The sequence below is a fragment of the Notolepis coatsorum genome (genome assembly GCF_963971535.1).
Source record: "Notolepis coatsorum genome assembly, chromosome: 5".
In the NCBI taxonomy this organism is placed as follows: domain Eukaryota; kingdom Metazoa; phylum Chordata; class Actinopteri; order Aulopiformes; family Paralepididae; genus Notolepis; species Notolepis coatsorum.
In genome coordinates, this window is record NC_140169.1 from 156,722,930 (window position 1) to 156,743,996 (window position 21,067).

At 44.0% G+C, this 21,067-nt stretch overlaps 1 protein-coding gene across 1 annotated transcript in view; it reads right to left on the reverse strand.

Annotated features, from left to right (window-relative positions):
- The window catches only part of prkra (protein kinase, interferon-inducible double stranded RNA dependent activator), a 49,968-nt gene that overhangs the window by 5,900 nt on the left and 23,001 nt on the right, over positions 1-21,067 (reverse strand). Inside the window, exons 5-7 of the mRNA XM_084314880.1 lie at positions 15,645-15,762; positions 9,763-9,857; positions 3,800-3,962 (exon numbers count right to left, since the gene is read on the reverse strand). Coding sequence (XP_084171006.1) covers positions 3,800-3,962; positions 9,763-9,857; positions 15,645-15,762 — 376 coding nt within the window. The remainder of the gene's footprint in view (positions 1-3,799; positions 3,963-9,762; positions 9,858-15,644; positions 15,763-21,067) is intronic.

Genomic DNA, 21,067 nt, shown 5'->3' on the forward strand with positions numbered 1-21,067 from the left:
GCACGGTGGCGCCGGTGCAGTGTGCTCCCAGGAACCTTCCAGTGGCCCTGAAGGCAGCTGTTAAAGCACAGCTGGATAAATATGAAGAAGATGGGCACTTGACCACAGTCACTCGACCCACGGACTGGATTAGCAATCTGGTCATAGTAAAAAGGCCAGACAAATTGAGACTATGTATAGACCCAAAGCCCCTTAACCGAGCTCTGCAACGGTCCCATTACCTGATGCCCACTTTGGATGACGTGCTGTATAAGCTGCCAAAGGCACGTATATTCACGCTGGTGGATGCACGGGATGCATTTTTACAGTGCCGTTTGGACAAAGAGAGCAGCCTGATGACAACGTTCTGGACACCGTGGGGCAGAAAACGTTGGCTAAAACTCCCTTTCGGTGTGTCAGTGGCTCCAGAGCTGTACCAAAGAAAGCAGCATGAGCTGCTGGCTGGCTTGACAGGGATTGAGCCCATAGCTGATGATATCCTCATAGTTGGCTGTGGGGACACCGAGGATGAGGCCAACCACGACCATGACACGAACCTCATCGCTCTGATGGACAGATGCAGAGAGGTAAAGCCGAGACTGGGCCTGAAAAAGCTGCAGTTTCGACTGAAGGAGGTCCGCTTCCACGGCCACATACTGTCCGCAGAGGGCCTCAAGGTTGACCCTGACAAGGTCAGGGCGGTTCTGGACATGCCAAACCCCACAGACGCAAAAGGGGTCCAGCGATGTGTCGGGTTTGTGAACTACCTGTCGAGATTCATGTCACGCTTGTCAGCGGTATGTGAGCCTCTGAGGAGACTGCTCGACAAAGATGTGATGTGGCACTGGCTGCCCAAACATGAGGCTACCATGAAGGAAATCAAGGCTCTGATCACGGCGGTGCCAGTCCTAAGGTACTATGACATCCACAAGCCGGTCACCGTACAGAGCGACTCCAGTCAGACGGGTCTGGGCTGCTGCTTGCTTCAGGGGGGACAGCCTGTCGCATTTGCCTCTCGTGCATTGACCCAAACGGAGCAAAATTATGCACAGATAGAAAAGGAGTGCCTAAGCATCGTATTCGCCTGTCAACGCTTCCACTACTACCTATATAGGAGGGGTGATGTGACTGCAGAGACCGACCACCGCCCGTTGGTGTCCATCTTCACTAAACCTCTCCTCAGTGCGCCAAAGCGCCTTCAGAGCATGCTCCTCACACTGCAGAACTACTGCCTGGCGGTGGTATACAAGCCAGGCCCTGAAATGTACATAAGTGACACACTCAGCAGAGCCACCACCCCACCACAGAGAACAGATACACTGTACAGACGGGAAATGGTCTGCAGCATGCGGCAGGAGCAGTGGGACACGGCTGCCATTCGGCAGGCGGACTATCTGAACGTCAGCAGCCAACGTCTGGCACAGATTCGAACACACACTGAGGAGGATGTGTGTCTGCAAACACTCAAGTCAGTCGTGCTGAAGGGATGGCCAGACCACAAAGAGGAGACCCCTTTAGCCGTCCGGGACTATTGGGCCATCAGAGACGAGATAAGTGCACAGGATGGCGTGCTCTACAGGAGTCAGCGCATCATAATTCCGAAAGCTATGTGTCCGGAAATGCTGAGACGGATCCACTACAACCATGTGGGGGCCGAGGCGTGCTACAGACAGGCTTGTGATACACTGTACTGGCCCGGTATGCAAGGGGAAGTCAAAGATTAAGTACAGCAGTGCTCCGTGTGCAATGAGTATGCACACGAACAACAGAAAGAGACTATGATGTCACACCCGCTCCCCACACGGCACTGGCAGCTGGTAAGCATGGACCTGTACAGCTATGCAGCACAGAACTTTCTTCTCGTGGTGGACCACTATTCGGACTTCTGGGAGGTCGACTTGCTCCCTGACCCGTCAGCGGACCACGGGGTCCCAGACAGGGCCATTTCTGATGGTGGGGGCCAGTTTGCCGGTGGGGAGTTCCGGGCGTTTGCGAGAGAGTGGGGCTTTGAGCACGTTATGTCCTCACCGAGGCACCCGAAGGCTAACGGCAAAGCGGAGTCGGCGGTAAGAATTGTGAAGAGCCTGTGCAGAAAGGCAGACCGGGCCAGAGAGGACCCCTGGAAGGCCATTTTACATTGGAGAAACACACCCACTGAGGGTATGCAGGCTTATGTCACGGAGACTGAGAACCCTTCTCCCTGTGGCCGACCAGCTACTGGTACCTCAGGTCGTCACAGGGGTCCCCGGACAAGCTGAGAGTGAAACATCAAGCAGCAAAGTTGATGTATGACCGATCGGCTAAGGATCTGCCGGAGCTGAACGTCGGCCGGCCCATACGGATGAAGCCACTCCCGGGTGACAGGACGGGCCGATGGAGGAGAGGCGTGTGCCTGCAGCAGTTGGGACTCCGGTCCTATCTGGTCGACGTGGAGGGGACTGCGTATCGCCGCAACAGGCAACAGGTCGACGCCGTCTTCCCCGCAGACTGGTAACACACCAGGCCGTGAGTTACAGGCCCGGGCCTTCTCCCGGAGCGGGAGGCCAATACGGCCTCCGGACAGACTTAACCTCTAGGTCGCACACAAACTGAGACTGTCTCACACGCACACACACACACACACACACATACTCACGCTCACACCCCAGCACACAAGGACTGTGCACATGCGCATGGTATACTGTAAGGTATTGATGAGGTGTTTTGATACTACTTAGGTCTGCACGGATTGATGTTGTTACTTACTAAAGGAAGGGAGATGTTACAGGCTGGGCTACAGCTCCGCCTGGTGGGCGTGCTGGGCCGGTGCCTGTATGGTATATTACGTGTCTCACTTCCTGGGGAAGTGGTGGTTTGTTTACTTGTGCTTTCCAATACACGGCATTGAGAACCAGCGCGACTCAACTCTCATTGTACAGCTACACTTGCAAACAGGCGGAGACTATCGCATGCTTCCTCCGACACATGTGTAGCCAGCCCACCGCTTCTTTTCACCTGGCAGTGCGGACTCTCACCGGGAGAGTGTAACGTGTGGAAGGTCACACTACCTCTCCCAGATCCTTCCCTTGCAGGCGCCCCGACCGAACTGTAGGAGTCGCTGTTTACAACGACCAGGACCCACCCTCACCGGCTTCCCACCCGCTGACTCTGCCAATCGAGTCAGTATGACGGCCGGCCAAGCCGGAGGCAACGCTGACAGCCGGATTCGATACCAGTGTCTCTCACGTTGCTGACGAGCGCTTAGTCCGCTGCGCCACCCAGCCGCCTATATATTTATTTGTTAATACTTTATAATTTACTAAAATACTATGTCTTGTGGCATGTTTTAGTTAAAACATCCCCATTTCATGTACATTCGGTTGAATTGCATTCAATATGCAGCGCACTCCTCCCATCACATCCAGAGACCACCGACTGTAACATGAGAAGGATCACTGTGGTGGTTTTGAATGGGGGGGAAATCTGTAAACACTAAAGATGGCGGCAGCGACAAAGAATTTCTGCAAAACAAACGTAAATTAGTTGTTTAAATAATAATAATACAAAATTATTAAAAATATCGATATTTAGGCCCGATTTATCGATTCTTCCTAAATGGCATATGGTCTCAGCCTTAACCCTTTCACTGCCGCACACTACCAAACGGTTAACCCTTTCACACTGCGACAATACACAGAAGGTTAACCCTTTCACTGCCACCCAACAGAAGGTTAACCCTTTACTATCACACTACCGTCGGTAGTGTGATAGTAAAGGGTTAACCTTCTGTCGTGTGGCAGTGAAAGGGGTTAATGTAAGTCGGGTTATGTTTTGGTCTCACCGATGTCGAAGTATGTGACCTGGAAGCCCTGCTCCTTGACCAGCTCCAGCAGCATCTGGATGTAGTCTGTGTTGGGCACGCTCAGGGCGGCTCTCCTCAGCAAGGAGATCTTGTCCGCGTTGGAGTTCCGCAGGGTCTCAAACCGGACGCTGGGCTTCGGGGTCTGAAACGTGGGGTCAAACGAGACAAGCGTGAGAGAGCCACACCAACACCTATAGGTCAAAGGTCACATAATGACTTGTCATAACTTAGGCATAATTATATAAATGAGAAGAAAACATCACAATAAATCAAGAAAACAAAACACCATGAAGTCCAAAATAAAATGTTAAATAAATAAATGAAACACTCCCAGACATACCCCACGCGAAGTTAAGGGAAAAACTCACTAAAAACCTAGCAATAGGAAAAAAGTACCACAGGCAACGTGGAGGTGAGAAATCACAATTGACATGCGCTATGCGTCCCATCAATCGATCGATAACACGTGATGAATTAACACGTTGTTAACACTGTATACACTGGATGTAATTTTCTAAAATCCTGAATACATTTAAAAGCAATGCATAAAGTATATTTAAACCAAGAGAGAAGGAAAGTATAATTTAAGAGGGTTATGTATTCTTAAAACATGTAAAAAGGTAAGAACTAATGTAAAAGCTAGATGTGTTTAAATTTTGGGAGTTAAATTATGGAATAGCCTTAGTGACGGGTTGAAGTTGTGTACTTCTCAGGGGAGATTATTTTTTTATTATTATATCTTGCAGCATATTTTACGTTTTTTTCTTATATTAAAATATATTTATTTTTTAAGAATTTGTAAAGGATAGGCAAAAATAAGGATGTGCTTCAGCCTATTCCTTTTTTTCGGTCGTTGTGTGTGAGCTTGCCTTTCTTTTCTTTTTGTAAGTCCACACGGGCGTGTGTTTTTGATTTGTATGTAAACAAGACCGAAAAATAAACTTCATTCACTCATTCATTCATTCATTAACCATTTCACTGCTGCAATACCAAATGGTTAACCCTTTCATTGCGACAATACACAGAAGGTTGTGTATTGTCAGTGTGAGTGAGAGCCTGTCCTGGAGCACAAACACCGCCTCAGTGATCGGGAAAGCTCAGCAACGCCTATACTAATTTGAAATTTGAAATTTTATTTGAAGGATAAACCCCTTGATATGCTATCTCGTTTTCGAGGGGGTCCTTAACATAGGATACAAAACATACAATACAATACATAACAAAACAAAAAACAAGACAACAAATGCACTTATACACTGACAGACGCTCTCCCAAGCTCACTCCCACAATCCACACTGATTCCTCCCAAGAGGATCACCAATAAATATATATATATATATATATGTTCCCTTATAAAACAAACAAAATTATAATTTGATCTGAAAACGACATTTAAGCCCTAACACAGTAAATCAATAACAGGTGCAAGTAGTCTGTAGATGAGTGAACAAAGATATCTTGAATAACCGGTAAGAAGTAAGAGATCTGAGTGAACTAGGCAGTTTGTTCCAATCAGCTAGTGCTTTATATTTAAAGGCAAGTCGACCGATAGCTTTGATGGTTCGAGGTATACTAAAGAAAGGAAGATCCGTGTGTCTTAAATTATAAGTTGAACTATATGGTGTTAAGAACTGCTTTAGATAGGGGGGATAATTAAAGTAAATACATTTGTAAACAAAAAGCAACCAATGAAAATGTCTTCTGAATTGGGGAGAAAGCCAGTTTAACAACTCAAACATAAGACAGTGATGGGTTCTATAAGGACACCTCAATATAAATCTGCAAACACTATTATAAGTAACATTTAAAGGACGGAGATTTGTTAGTGTGGTGTTTTGATAGACTATGTCTGCGTAATCCATTATTGGAAGTACCAGCTGTATAATGATTCTTTTCCTAACCTGAAGAGAAAAACAGTTAATAGAACGATACAATATTCTCAGGCTACAATTAGTTTTCTTCATCACAGCATCAATATGTGACTTGAAGGTGAGTTGAGAATACTACCTAAGGGCCCGTGTCGACCGGGGACGTTTTATGAGTTGTCAGCTCCTTTCCGTCATTCATTTCTATGCTACAGACGCGACAGGCGCGCTCCTTTTCCCAGCACCGCGCCTCGCGTTTTAGCGCTCTCGGCGGCTAGCGTTTTTGGGCGGAGCGCTCCCAGCGCCTAAAGTTGAAACTAGTTAAACTTTTGGAGAGGAGCGCCGCTCATCAAGGTAACTTACTTTCGACCGACCAATCAAAATCGAGCAAGTGGCGGAGCCGCGAGACGCTCTGAGCATGCATATTTTAGCTTTTTTTCGACCGACCAATCAAAATCGAGGAAGTGGCGGAGTCGCGAGACGCTCTGGAAACGCTCTGAGCATGCATATTTTTGCTTTTCAAAGCGGTCCGCGTTGAAAAAAACGTCCCCGGTGGACACAAAGCCTAAGGAAGCTGAAGCAGGCTGGCCTGCCACCAAATCTCTAGGGCTATACCGAATGCTTCGATCATAATGTTGACATTCGAATTTGCTGATGACACAGTAGTGGTGGGCCTGATCTCTGCCAACGACGAAAGGGCCTACCTGGAAGAGGTAGAGAACCTGTCACAGTGGTGTCAGGAGAACTGCCTCTCCCTGAACGTCAGCAAAACAAAAGAGATGATTGTGGACTTCAGGAGGTCGGGGGTCAAGGACTACAGCCCCCTCAGCATCGACGGGGCACCAGTTGAGAAAGTGAACAGTTTCAAGTACCTCGGAGCCCACATATCCGAGGACTTGACATGGACCACACACATTGACAGTGTTGTGAAGAAGGCACGACAACGCCTCTACTTCCTCAGGCGCCTAAGGAAGTTCCAAGTCAGTCAGAAGATCCTTAGGAACTTCTACTCATGTACAATAGAGAGCATCCTGACCGGCAACATCACCTCCTGGTTTGGGAATAGCACTGCACAAGACCGTAGCAGACTACAAAGAGTGACACGTTCAGCCGAACGCACAATTAGAGGGGGGCTTCCCACCCTCCAGAACATTTACAACAAGCGGTGCAAGGGGAAGGCTAAGAGAATTATTAAGGACTCGAGCCACCCGAACAACTGCCTCTTTGAACTGCTGCCGTCAGGCAAGCGATACCGGAGTCTTATGGCGAGCACAGAAAGACTCAGAAGGAGCTTCTATCCCCAGGCCATCAGGCTGCTAAACGAACAATAATCGCTAAACGAACAATAATCACTATGCAACAACCATCAAATGCACACAGCACACACACCCACACTCACTCAAACAAACAACACACTGCAGCACCCACTCTCCACACTTTAGATCACACAAACACACTTACACTTTATATTTATTGATAAAGGATTTGCACTACAACTCGTACACCTACTGTGAATTGTACCTAAACTGCACCTCGTCCATTTATGCCTTGCACTATATAGCATTGTATATTAGTACACTGCACAGTATTGTATATTGTATGGTAACTACGTCTACGAACATTGTACATATGTCTAAACTGAACACTGTGACCTCTTTTTTTACTTCTAATTTTTACTATGTTTTTATTTCATACTTATCTTGTCATGCACAGTCTCTGGAGCGCAACAGTAAGAAGCATTTTGTACAAAAGTATTCTGTACTTCTGTATGACAACTATTAAAGAAACTTGAAACTTGAATTCTAAATCAACATTCGAATTTTTAATAATTTTTTTTAATTTTTAAAAAAAATTTAAAATCTTTTTTGTATGAGTCTATTCAATCTGTTTAAACCAATGGGGTTTTTCTTCACAGTTGCAGATACATAAAGATTAGGCTACACTAATATTATACTATAAGACGTCACCATCACTTTCGTGCCAACCGTGTGCCCTTATTGGATTATTTATGTTGACGAAACTTATGAGTTATATTCATTAAAGAAGGTTGATTTAATAAAAAAAATCAAAAACTCATTTAATCAGATTAATTTATTTAAAACATAAAATAAAAGTACAATTATTATTATTATATATTTTTTTAATACATTTCTTTTTACAGACATTCAAAGCTTCGTTCGAACCACTATGTTTACCGCTCATCATGCACTTTAAAATATTCTGTTATATGTACAGTGTTACAATGGGGGAAATAAGTATTGAACACATCAACATTTTGTTCAGTAAATGTATTTCCAATGAGCGTATTCAAGTGAAATTTGCACCAGACGTTTGTATTAACTCAAGAAATCCAGGCAAGAAATCTAAACATTAAAGTCCATATGTAAATTAAGTTATGTGTAATAAATTGGAATGAACAGGAAAAAAGTATTGGACACACTAAGAAAAAGCAGTACACCACAGCAAGGAAAGGCAAGAAGGAACTAGCTGAAAACCAAAACTAATTAGGAGGCAACTCTACCTCCTATCTGTGCTAATAATGTCAACTGGGTTAGAATATATTGATGAGCTATATATGAGCTTTTTCTTTGTTACCAAGGTGCCACACAAGAAACATCAAATGATGGGTAAAAGCAAAGAGCTCTCAAGACCTTCACAAACAGATTGTTGCAAATCATGAAAATAGAATTGGCTAGACGTATTTCACAACTTCAGAATCTTCCAGTAAGCACCATTGGGGGCATTATCCATAAGTGGAAGCAACATCACTCCATCATCAACCGGCCACGCACAGGTGCTCCTCGCAACATTTCTGATCATGGAGTCAGAAGGATACTTAGATTAAAACTTAGAGTAGCCAGAGAGCCATGGACCACTAGGAAGGAGCTCCAGAAAGACATGGAGGCAGCAGGTACAACTGTGACAGAAAGGACCATAGGCAATGCACTCCACCGCCATGGCCTCTGTGTACGCTCAGCCCGCAAGACTCCACTACTGAAAAAAAGACATGTTGAAGCTTGTTTAAAGTTTGCCTAACAACATTTGGACAAGCCAGTGAATTACTGGGAGCATGTACTCTGGTCAGATGAGACCAAAATGTTATTTTCTGGCTGTCACACAAACACAATAGACCATGTTTGGAGGAGAAATGGCAGTGCACATTACCCGAATAACACTACCAACAGTGAAGTTTGGAGGTGGAAGTATCACAGCTTCTCCTCTCCTGGTACTGGCATTGAAGGAACAATGAATGGAGCCATGTACAGAGATTCTTGAGATGAACCTGCTGCCATCCACCAGGATGCTGAGGATGACACGTGGGTGGACCTTCCACCATGACAACAATCCAAAGCATACAGCAAAGGAAACTTGCAGTTGATTTCAGAGAAAGAAAATCAATTTGTTGGAATGGCCCAGTCAATCACCTGACTTAAACCCAATTGAACATTTGTGGAAGCATCTGAAGATCCAGATTCACAAGAGGCCCCTCCGCAATCTTCAAGATTTAAAGACAATCTGTGTAGAGGAATGGGCCAAAATCACACCTGAATACTGTGGGTGATTAGTTACATCATACAGAAAGCATCCTTGGAGCTGTCATTACAAACAAAGGCTTCTCCACTAAGTATTGAATTAATTTCAGTTAGTGTGTTCAATACTTTTTTCCTATGTCATTCCACTTTATTACACATAACTTTATTTATGTATGGACTTTAATGTTTAGATTTTTCGTCTGGATTCCCTGAGTTAATACCAAAGTCTGGTGAAAATTTCACTTGAATGGCCACATTGGAAATATATTTACGGGACAAAATGCTGATGTGTTCAATACTTATTTCCCCCATTGTATGTGTTACATGTATATTGTACTACGGTCTGTGGGAGCTCCCCTGAAATTTCGTTGTATACTTGTGTGCAATGACAATTAAAAAGTCTATTCTATTCTAAGGTTAACCCTTTCACTGCCACACAACAGCAGGTTAACCCTTTCACTGCCACACTACAGAAGGTTAACCCTTTACTATCACACTACCGACGGTAACAGTGTTCCGAGACGCAGGTCGAAGGTCAACGTACCCATGTGATCTCCGAACAGCCCGAATGACTCTGTAGCTTCGTCACCATCTTCTCCGCAGCGGCTTTCTTCGCCGCCTTTTTGGAATTTCCAGACGCTGTCAGAAATATTATTAAGACAAGCTTCAACTTCAAATTACTTTAATATTTTCCTTTCGGAACTTCATTTGTGCAGTGGTTAAAAGACAAAAACACACAGGCACAATACATAGACACTCACCACTATATATAAAAAAAAAAAAAAACACCAGCTTCGTTAAAACTACCGTAAAAAAGACCACTATATAAAAAAAAATAAAAGGACCATAATTTTCGGACTATAAGCCGCGCCTTTCCCCCAAATTTTTTGACCCTTCGGCTTATATAACGGTGCGGCTAATCTATGGATTTTTACAGCTAACTGCCACTAGGGGACCTCCTAAATCTATGGATTTTACAGGTTACAGTACACCACCTTTAACTCTCACTCGCTCCTCTCCCACAGGCACACAGCTGCTGCAAGTTAATAAATGGGAGCTTCCTCAAACAGCCATCTCTTTCCCGACAATCCCCCCTGCCTACAAACAAAGATCACGTGACGCCGTCGTGTCACGTGAGACAAAAAAATGGAACGACTAATCAGAGGCCACGCTCCAGGACGCACTCGCAGACACGGATTGGGATATGTTTCGAGGAAGTGCCAGTGACGTCAACGAGTACGCAGATACCGTTGTGAGCTTCATATCAACACTCGCTGATAGTATTGTCCTCACGAAAAAGGTGCAGGTTTTTCCAAACCAGAAACCGTGGGTGGACAGTACTATCAGAGCAGCCCTGAACTCTCGCACCACTGCTTACAACCTGGGCAGAGTCAGGAAATATGGAAGAGTACAAGGCTTCAGTATATACTCTGCGCAAGGCTGTTAAACTGGCTAAGAGGACATATGCTGATAAACTGGAGACACAAATGGTACAAAACGACACAAGAGGCTTGTGGCGGGGACTGAAGACAATAACTGACTACAAAGTCAGCGCCCCCTCTATGTGAGACTGTTGTTCATTGACTACAGCTCAGCGTTCAACACCATAGTCCCCACCAGACTGGTGGACAAGCTGATCGAGCTGGGTCTGAGCTCCGCCCTGAGCGCCTGGGTACTGGACTTTCTGAGCGAAAGACCCCAGGCGGTCAGGGTGGGGGGTCAGACCTCCAACACCATCACCCTGAGCATCGGGTCCCCCCAGGGCTGTGTTCTCTGCCCCCTGCTGTACTCACTCTACACACACGATTGTGTGGCCAAGTTCAGCTCCAACTCCATAGTGAAGTTCGCAGACGACACAGTGGTGGTGGGGCTGATGTCGGACAACGACGAGAAGGCCTACCGGGAGGAGGTTGAGGTACTGGAACGCTGGTGCCAGGACAACAGCCTGCTCCTGAACATTGGTAAAACCAAGGAGCTGATCGTGGATTATAGGAGAGGACAGCAGGAGACACACACACCACTGATGATTAACGGGGCTACGGTGGACAGGGTGAGCAGCTTTAAGTACCTGGGGGTCCACATCTCAGAGGATCTGACATGGTCAACACACAGACACAGTCGTAAAGAAGGCGAAGCAGCACCTCTACCACCTGAGACAGTTAAGGAAGTTCAGAGTATCGGGGAAGATACTCCAGTCCTTCTACTCAGGAGCTGTAGAGAGCATCTTGACCGGAAACATCACTGCCTGGTATGGAAACAGCACGGCACAGGACAAGAAGGCCCTACAGAGTGTGGTGCGCTCAGCCGAGCGTACCACGGGTATTGCACTACCTCCCCTGCAGGTTCTATACAACAAGAGGTGCAAATCCAGAGCCTGCATAATAATGAAAGACCCCCACCACCCCAATAACAGCCTGTTCCAGCTGCTGAGGTCAGGCAGACGCCTGCGAACCCCAGCTACTAGGACAGAGAGGCTTAGGCTCAGATTCTTCCCCCAGGCCATCAAAGCCTTGAACAATGAACACCGAGTGCCACAGAACACTTAACTATCCACACACAAGCACACATGAGCACACACACGACACGCACGCTATGCACGCTCACACACTAGCAGCCACTTTAACATGAGCGGGCACACACTCATGCCGCACACACCCACACTTATGGCCAAAAAGAAAGGCCACTTTAAATTAGTATAAAATCAGTAACAGTGTATTGCACTACCAAAGCTGCCTAGCATGTCCTATATGCTCTGTAAATAAGTACAGATACCGAGATGTCCCACCATGTTACCTGTTTATTGTACAATGTTGTTTTTATTGGATTCTATTATATGTTGTACCACTGTATTGCACATCGTTGCGGGCAAGACCACCCGCATTTCATTGTATACTTGTATGCCGTGACAAATAAAACTCTTGACTTGACTTGTGCACGAAACCTTACATATGGTAATTAAACATTAAAACACCTGCAGCTTATAGTCCAGTGTGGCTTATATATGTACACATCATTCAATTTAGCTGCTGCGGCCTATATTCAGGTGCGGCTTATAGTGCGAAAATTACGGTACATTCAAACTACAGTACTTAAAGCATGATATATTAAAATCCATGTGGAGCAGTTCTATATGTATATAAATAATAGTGGTACAGGTGATATGTGTCCATCAGGTGGAAGGAGGAGTCTATTTTTAAGTAGTCCAAAGTCCTGGGGGAGGGGGGGCAGTACGGCCTCCACCAGACCTAGGTGTTCAGCAGTCTGATGGAGGTTGGCACGAGCAGAAGGTCATGTGAAATCCTTCCACTTTCATTCATGTAATTTTAGGAATAACGTTTTGTGTTTTCTTTTTGCATAAAATACTAATTTGTATCTGATTATTCGCAGTATTAATATTATTATTGATGATATATTTCCAACATTAAAATCTATAAAAAAAAGACTATTAGCAGGTTTCTGAGAAAATAAAAGCAATGCATAATAAAGTGCCGACAAAGAATGAGTATAAAAATAAGACTGTTGTAGCCAATCTGATGATTTTACCGTGGTTACTTCATTGTATGTGTTATTGTGAAGGTGTTATTGACTAATTAGCTGGGCAGCGGGCATAGGAGGCGGGGCTCAGATGATCTCGGGCACAGCCTATTTGTAGGTGTGTCACAGGTGCGCAGCGGGAGGGAATTGGGGAAACGTCACAGGGAAGCCACACAGATTTTCAACCATGTGTGTTTTGTTTGTTTTCAGTTGTTTTGAGTTATTTTCAGGTTTATTTTGCAACACTAGTTTATTTGTCTAAAGTTACAGTTTAAACACAGAGTTTATGTTATGCTTTGCTTTATCCACCCTGCAAGCGAAAATAAAACTTTTTAAATGCACTCAACGAGACGACCTGATTTACTATCAACAGCACTACGCGTTGGAAAGAGCTTCGTACCATATTCCCTCACTGGCATCTTTTTGTTGTTCGGTTGACCTTATATAAGAACAATGCAATAAAATAGACACACATTAGCATAAAAAAAAAAAGTGCAATAGCGTGGTGCAGTAAAATAGTTCTCATCTACAGTAACAACAATCACAGTTTGGATGTGATGAGTCCGAGCAGCAGAGTATTAAAATGCCAAGGTGAAGACGTTTTTAGAATTGGAAATATAAATTGAAAATATTTAGAGATCTAGCCTCCCGAATGTCCATAGGGTAGGGTCTTTCATAGCTTAAAAAAAGCGTATTCTTATTAGATTAATCGAAGTATTAATCAACAGATTTAATAGATTATAAAACTCCACCCCTTCTCTCGAACCTGCAATCTCAAAAGGTTGAAAAGCAAGCTGTTGTGAAGGGCCAGATTAAAGTTGAGAATCTACATTTATTGTTTTATATACTTTGTATATTATTTATATATACACGGTATATCCCTTTAAACCTGCGTTCGAACCATAGTAATATTCGCTTTCCTTATGAATAATGCCCCCTGACGGTGGCGCCAGGCAGTCTCGCACTCAGACAGGTGCAAGGGGCGAGTTTGGGGCAAGTCAGGACATGCCCTTGGCAGTGTATTGATTCAGGACCAAGCGGTTAGGTTTGGGACTAGAAAACCACTTAAGTATATATGCTGGCGCAGGTGCGCACAGCAGAAGTTTGTCTAAGCAAGCAGTGTGACAAGTTCGTCTAAGCAAGCAGTGTGACAAGTTCGTCTAAAGCAGCAGTGTGACAAGTTCGGTAACAGTGAAGTGAGCAGCAGTGCGTCTAACAGAGCGTGGAGAACCACGTGCGAAGGGAATAGTAAAGTGTCAAGAGTTTAATGCAGTAACGTCAAGTTCGACCTAATCTAATGTGAAGTAAATAGTCGTTCATTTATTGTATATCGTGCAACCACAGTTCGTTCGTGTGTAGCATTGGACATGTGCACAGGAGAACCGGCGTCTGCGATTGCAGAACCATTACTGGTTGGATTATATTGATTTGGAACGTGTTACCCGGAGAAGAGCATCGTTGATTTCCACTATCGTTTGGGATTCAACCTCGTGAGGATTACAACTCGGGCTGGCCTCGTGGACGGAGGCTGGCTAACTGTCATCAATGCTATCGAGCATTTGGATTACAATTATTGCTTTGCTGCTGATCAAGGGATTTACAAGGACCGACTCCTGTACTTGGAGTCTCTTTATTCTTCATTGAATCAGACTGAGTATCCGAACATTCCTCTACCCTCCAGGCCTTACACCCCGGAGGGAACCCATTGTCTCCAGGCGGTATCAGCGTTGCCTTATATAGTTGCTATTATACGACAGGTGGTGTCAACTTAGACCCATCGTAGGATTCCTGCTATTCTTAGTGACTCATGCTACTGACTGACTTTACGCATATTCTTCGCCATACAAGCGCGACCCTAATTCTCATTCTGTAACCTAATGTTGCATAATAATAAAATACCCTCAAATACTATTTCTTTGTCAATGCCGTGTTCTTGTGGGTGTTCACCATCTATATTTGATGTACTGTCTGGCCAGTAATTAAAGTACATAACTAGCAGTGGTTTAATCTATCACAATCTTTAATACAGTCAGGGTTTTGTAACCCCTCAGTTACACAAGCGTTAGTGATTAGAGGATCAAGAAAAGAGATTGGTCCATAAGAAGCACAGCCCTGCACTTCGTTCCACTGCTCAACTCAAGGGCCTTTTGGAAACATTTAAGTCCCACCTCAAACCCCACCTGTTCAACCTGCACACTAGGGCTGCAGCACGATTCTTGCTAAAATGTGAATCACGATTTTTCTCTCTAAGAATTGAGATCACTATTCTCTCACCCGATTCTTATTTTTTCAATCAAAATCATTTATTGCACTCTCTTAAACTTAAACATAACATATATGAAAGTGCTTGACTTAAACTTAAACATACATGAAAGTGCTAGACTTAAACTTAAACATAACATATGAAAGTGCTCGACTTAAACTTAAACATAACATATGAAAGTGCTTGACTTAAACACAACATATATGAAAGTGCTTGACTTAAACGTAAAAGTCTCTTGTAACATACAAAATAAGTAACTCAAGTCAGAATCGTCATCATTTAAAAGTAAAACGTTTATAAATATTAAAAATTATAAATAAAATAGTCATAATTTAGAAATGATCGCATAGGTCTATGAATCGAGATCGCGATCTTTTTTCGATTAATCGTGCAGCCCTACTGCATAGTGCATAGTTACCATCACTCCCAACCCTCCAACCCCTGCATCACTTACATTTACACATCTGTACACACCTATATATTATTTATTTTCTATTATAGTTATTTATTATTTTGTCTCCCTTTGTAGTACCCCCACCATGTGCTGCAATGCAATGGCTATATAAAACAAATGTATTACTATCATCACCACCACAGATAACAGCAGAACCTGTGAGTAACATCCTTACCGGTCTCCGACAGAGACTCCATGCGACACGTGACGGTGAACTCTCTCTTGTGAGGCGGTCCGGCCTCCATCAGAACCGTGTATTCGGGGAGACGCCAGCCTCTCTGTAGCGCCAGCTCCTGTGAGGGAACGAGGGAACGTTATTCGGGGAGCCGCCAGCCTCTCTGCACCGCTAGCTCCTGTGAGGGAACGTTATTCGGGGAGCCGCCAGCCCCTCTGCAGCGCCAGCTCCTGTGAGGGAACGAGGGACCACAGAGCCTGGCCTCTTTTAAAGCAGGCCTGAAAACCCATCTATTCCAAAAAGGCCTTTGATTGCTAGCTTTTTCTTTTTTTCTTGTTATTTTTTTATTCATCTTTTTTTGCCGTTGTCTTTAATTTTCTGTTTATACTATGTTTTTTGATCTACTTTTCTCCTTTTTTCTGTGATTTTTCTCCCCATCCCAATTTACCTCTTGTGGCTATTCTCCCTCCCCTGTCACGCCCCTTTTCCAAGATGGCAGCTCCATGTTTTTAGGCTGTGTGTTTATGCGATTTTATGTCTTTTAAATGTGTTTTTTTTATAGCTTTTTATGAGTTTTTATTGCTAAAGCTTGCTTGATATTGCCTTCATTTATATACTGACTGGATTTAGTCTGAAAATCTGCTTGGATTACCTGCTTGGATAACAAACAAGCCTGCCAGGAGCAGCCAGCTACCACCAGGCCAGGCCCAGGCTCCAGCAGCAGCCAGTCACCACCAGGCCAGGCTCAGGAGCAGCCAGCTACCACCAGGCCAGGCCCTGCAGCAACTCAGGCCAACCGGGCTGCACCAGGCCACCAGGCTAGTAGTAGCCTAGCTGCTACCAGCCATCACCACCAGGCCAGCCCCAGCCTACCAGCTACCAGCCACCAGGCCAGGCCCAGGCTTCACCATCAGGCCAGGCCCAGACATCACCAGCCCAGCTACCACCATCAGGCCAGGCCCAGGCTTCACCATCAGGCCAGGCCCAGACATCACCAGCCCAGCTACCACCATCAGGCCAGGCCCAGGCTTCACCATCAGGCCAGGCCCAGGCATCACCAGCCCAGCTACCACCATCAGGCCAGGTCCAGGCTTCACCATCAGGCCAGGCCCAGGCATCACCAGCCCAGCTACCACCATCAGGCCAGGCCCAGGCTTCACCATCAGGCCAGGCCCAGGCTACACCATCAGGCCAGTTTAACTGTTTAACTGTGTAGAGGGGCATTTCTTGTACTGAAATACCACACAGGGTTAGCACACTGGATCCATCTGAACAGCTGTTTCAGCTGGAGCATTTTATAGACAAACATTACGACAATATCAACATGTCGCAACAGAAGCCTGTGAAACTTAACATTCAGACAAAGTCACAGAAGATTACAGACTGTATTAAGCCCAAACTGAGTAAAAGATCACGTTCTGACATTGAAGATGCAGAGGAAGCTTCATTGGAGGAAGCGCTGACAAGAGAGGTTGACATGAATCTAACATTACAGGCCATCAATAAGATACTTGATAAACTGGATATGTTGGACTTGATGATGCAGGAAATTAAGAGCCTCAAAGAAAGCTTGGAGTTCAGTCAGAGACAAATTGATGAGCTGGTCAAGGATAATGCTGAGCTGAAAGGAAAGGTGGAATACATGGGAAACAAAGTAGACATAATTGAGATAGACAACAGGAAGTTGAAGGAATCTCTTCTGGATGTACAGTGTAGGTCTATGCAAGACAATCTGGTTTTTACAGGGATAGCAGAGAAGGAGAGCAAGGACTGTGAAACAGTCATAAGGGAGTTTATGTCAGACCAGCTAAGACTGCCTAGGGACACTGTTCAGAACATCACCTTCTCTAGAGTACACAGAATGGGAAAACCCTCAGGGGACAGACCACGGGCAACAGTGGCTCGTTTTGAGCATCACCAGCAGAAGGAGCTTGTCAAGGGTAGGGGCAGGGAGTTAAAGAACACCACCTTTGGCATGAACGACCAATTTCCTGCCGAGATCAATGGAAGACGTAAGCTATTATATCCTATCATGAAAGAACATCGAAGCCTAAACAAACGTGTCGCCCTTGTAGTGGATAGACTATATATCAACAACCAACTGTATAGGGACTCCAGTATCACTCCCTGGTTATTCTGAAACCCATTGAGACTATTGCTTTATGGTTGGTAGGCCTACTGATACTTCCTGTATTAAGCTAGGCTTGCATAAGGGTTTGGTTATAGCTCATATCAATGTGTGTAGCCTGAGAAATAAGTGCTATGAAATTGAATGTATGGTCAAAGCTAACTGGATTAATATCCTTGCCATCTCTGAAACGCACCTTGATGATTCCTTCTCTGATTCTGCTGTAACTATAGAAGGTTTTAATATTTTTAGAAAAGATAGAAACAGGTTTGGTGGGGGTGTGGCAATCTATGTTCAGAATCAATTACCTGTCAAAACACGATATGATCTGATGAAGGACAACATTGAAGCTATCTGTGTGCAGGTTCACCTGCGCTATCTCAAACCAATTCTAGTTTGCAGTTTCTACAGACCTCCGAGTGCAAATGCTAATGTTAATGATTTGTGTGATATGTTCGATAGGATATCGGACGAAAACAGAGAAATATTCTTACTTGGGGATATGAATGTAGACTGGTTGGGAAAGCCATGTACCAATAGGAACAAGGTGCTCTCTATATTACATACTTGTAATCTGTCACAAATTGTCAATCTTCCCACTAGAATAAGTATAGATAAGGATGGTAGCATTTCATCTACATGTATTGATCATATTTATACAAACGTGCCAGGCCAATGCTCAAAGGCGGTCTCTGTTCCTGTAGGTTTCAGTGACCACAACATCATAGCAGTCTCCAGAATGACGAAGGTCCCAAAAGCCAAAGCAAAAATTATTGTCTCACGGTCATATAAGAGTTTTAATGTAGAAGGTTTTATTAATGAAATGTCGGGTATAAACTGGGAGGAGGTATGTTGTGAGGATGACCCAGAGGTTGCACTGGACTTATTTATGTTGAGGTACATGAGTGTAGCAGATAAACATGCTCCATTAAAAAAGTTCACAGTCAGAAACAAATCAGCCCCATGGATAGATAGTAGCTTAAGGATTTTAATGAATGAGAGAGACATAGCCAAAAAAGCATCAGTGTGTTCCAGTTCTGCAGATGACAGACAAAAATACCGTTCCTTACGTAATCAAGTCACAAAGTTAAATAAGGTGAGAAAAAGGGAATATTTTAAACAATGGTTATATGATGTGAGAAATGGTAAAAATCTATGGAATGTTTTAAATCAAATTATGGGTAGAAAATCCAATGTCCGTACACCTTTTGTTGAGTCATATGGAATTGTCCTAACCAAACCATGTGATATTGCCAACCATTTTTATGTAAGTAAGATATCTCAGCTCAGACAGGGACTGCACATCTCAAACAATACAAAATCAAATGACATAATTAAGAATATCATAATGAAAGATAAAGGGTGTAAATTTGATTTTAAACAGGTTGAGGTTAGTGATATTGAAAGGTTACTCCAGGCTCTACCTGACAGCAAGTTAGCTGGCACAGACAACTTGGATAGTAAATTATTGAGAATTACTGCTACGATCATAGCAAGTCCAGTGTGTCATATTATTAATAGATGTATACAAGTGGGACTATGTCCAAAGAGATGGAAGGAGGCTAAGGTTACTCCTTTACCCAAAGACTCCAAATCAGTTTTTAATGAGGGCAACTCCAGACCTATAAGCATTTTACCAGTTTTAAGCAAAATCATGGAAAAGTGTGTTTTTGCACAAATCCAAGAATATTTTCAGTTTAACAGTCTGGCTACAGAGTCTCAACATGCATACAGATCTGGTCACTCCACATCGACTGCTCTAGTTCAGATGACTGACGACTGGCTCAGAGCTATTGACAACTCCATGATAGTGGGAGCTGTGTTTTTAGATGTCAGTGCTGCATTTGATGTGCTTGACCATTCTCTCTTGATTGATAAACTTAAATGTTATGGTTTTAATCCCCTGGCTTTGATGTGGATGCAGAGTTATCTGTCCTCCAGATCTCAGCAGGTTTATTTGAATGGCAGCCTATCTAGTAGTAGAAGTTTGGAGTGTGGTGTTCCACAGGGGAGCTCCCTAGGGCCTCTGCTCTACTCAGTGTTCACCAATGACCTACCGTGGGCTACTAAGAATGCCAAATTGGTTCAATATGCAGATGATTCCACCTTGTATTATGCTTCTCCATCAAATGGTATGCTTAATGAAGTCCTGAGCAGAGAACTTAATGATGTGAATGATTGGATAGTAGCTAACAGGCTTGTACTGAACATCTCTAAGACAAAAAGCATGGTGTTTGGATCGAGGCATGGGTTGTCTTGTAACCCAAAGCTTATTTTAAATTCATGTAACTCCATCGTTAAGCAAGTTGAAAGCATTAAGCTCCTGGGAGTGACACTGGATAGTACTCTATCTTGGTCAAACCACATCACTAACATTGTCTCAAAGATGGGAAGAGCTGTAGGCATTGTTAGAAAATGTGCTTCTTTTGTTGATCGTCCTCTTCTACGTCAGATTATTCAGAGTCTAGTCCTGTGTCATGTTGATTATTGTTCGGTGATCTGGTCATCTGCCACCAAAGGTGAGATCAGGAGACTACAGGTAGTCCAGAACAGGGCAGCACGGTTGGCTTTGGGTTGCTCATTAAGGTCCAATGTCAACCGTATGCATGCTGGTCTCTCCTGGCTCACAGTTGAAAAAAGGTTATCGTCTAACTCACTTGTATTGTGTAAATCAGTCATTAACAGCAAGACTCCATATTTTGTGTTTGAGCAACTTGTTTACAGAAGCTCTATACAAGACCATAATACAAGAGGGGCCAGAAATGGCAGTTTGTACTCCCTCGTCCTAGAACCAATGCTTTAAAGCGGTCCTTTATTTATAGGTGCATAACACTCTGGAACAACCTACCTAGTTATCTCTACACTTTTAGTAAATAAATTTTTAAAAAGAAACTCAAATCTCAATTACAGTTGTTGCCTTAATGTGTATTGCATTTGTGTATGGGTTTTTGCCTATTAGCCTACAAGTTCTCATTTTGTATCTTTTAAAATGGATATTTATTGTATGTTTTTAGTTAATTGTTTTGTTTTTTTATTTCCATCTATAGCATCTGTGAAAGTATCTTATTTTGCTATATACTAAATCCTTGTTTTTATCTTTTGTATTGATCTATGCATTAACTGTTTTATGTATCGTGTTGTGTGGACCCCAGGAAGACTAGCTGGGAGCCATGGCACCAGCTAATGGGGATCCTTAATAAAAACAAAACCCTGTCCTGATCGTTGCTCGCATATTCCCTCCACTGGCCGGTTGCAGGGATAGAAGCCCATCACATGTCCCCTCCGATACATGTAG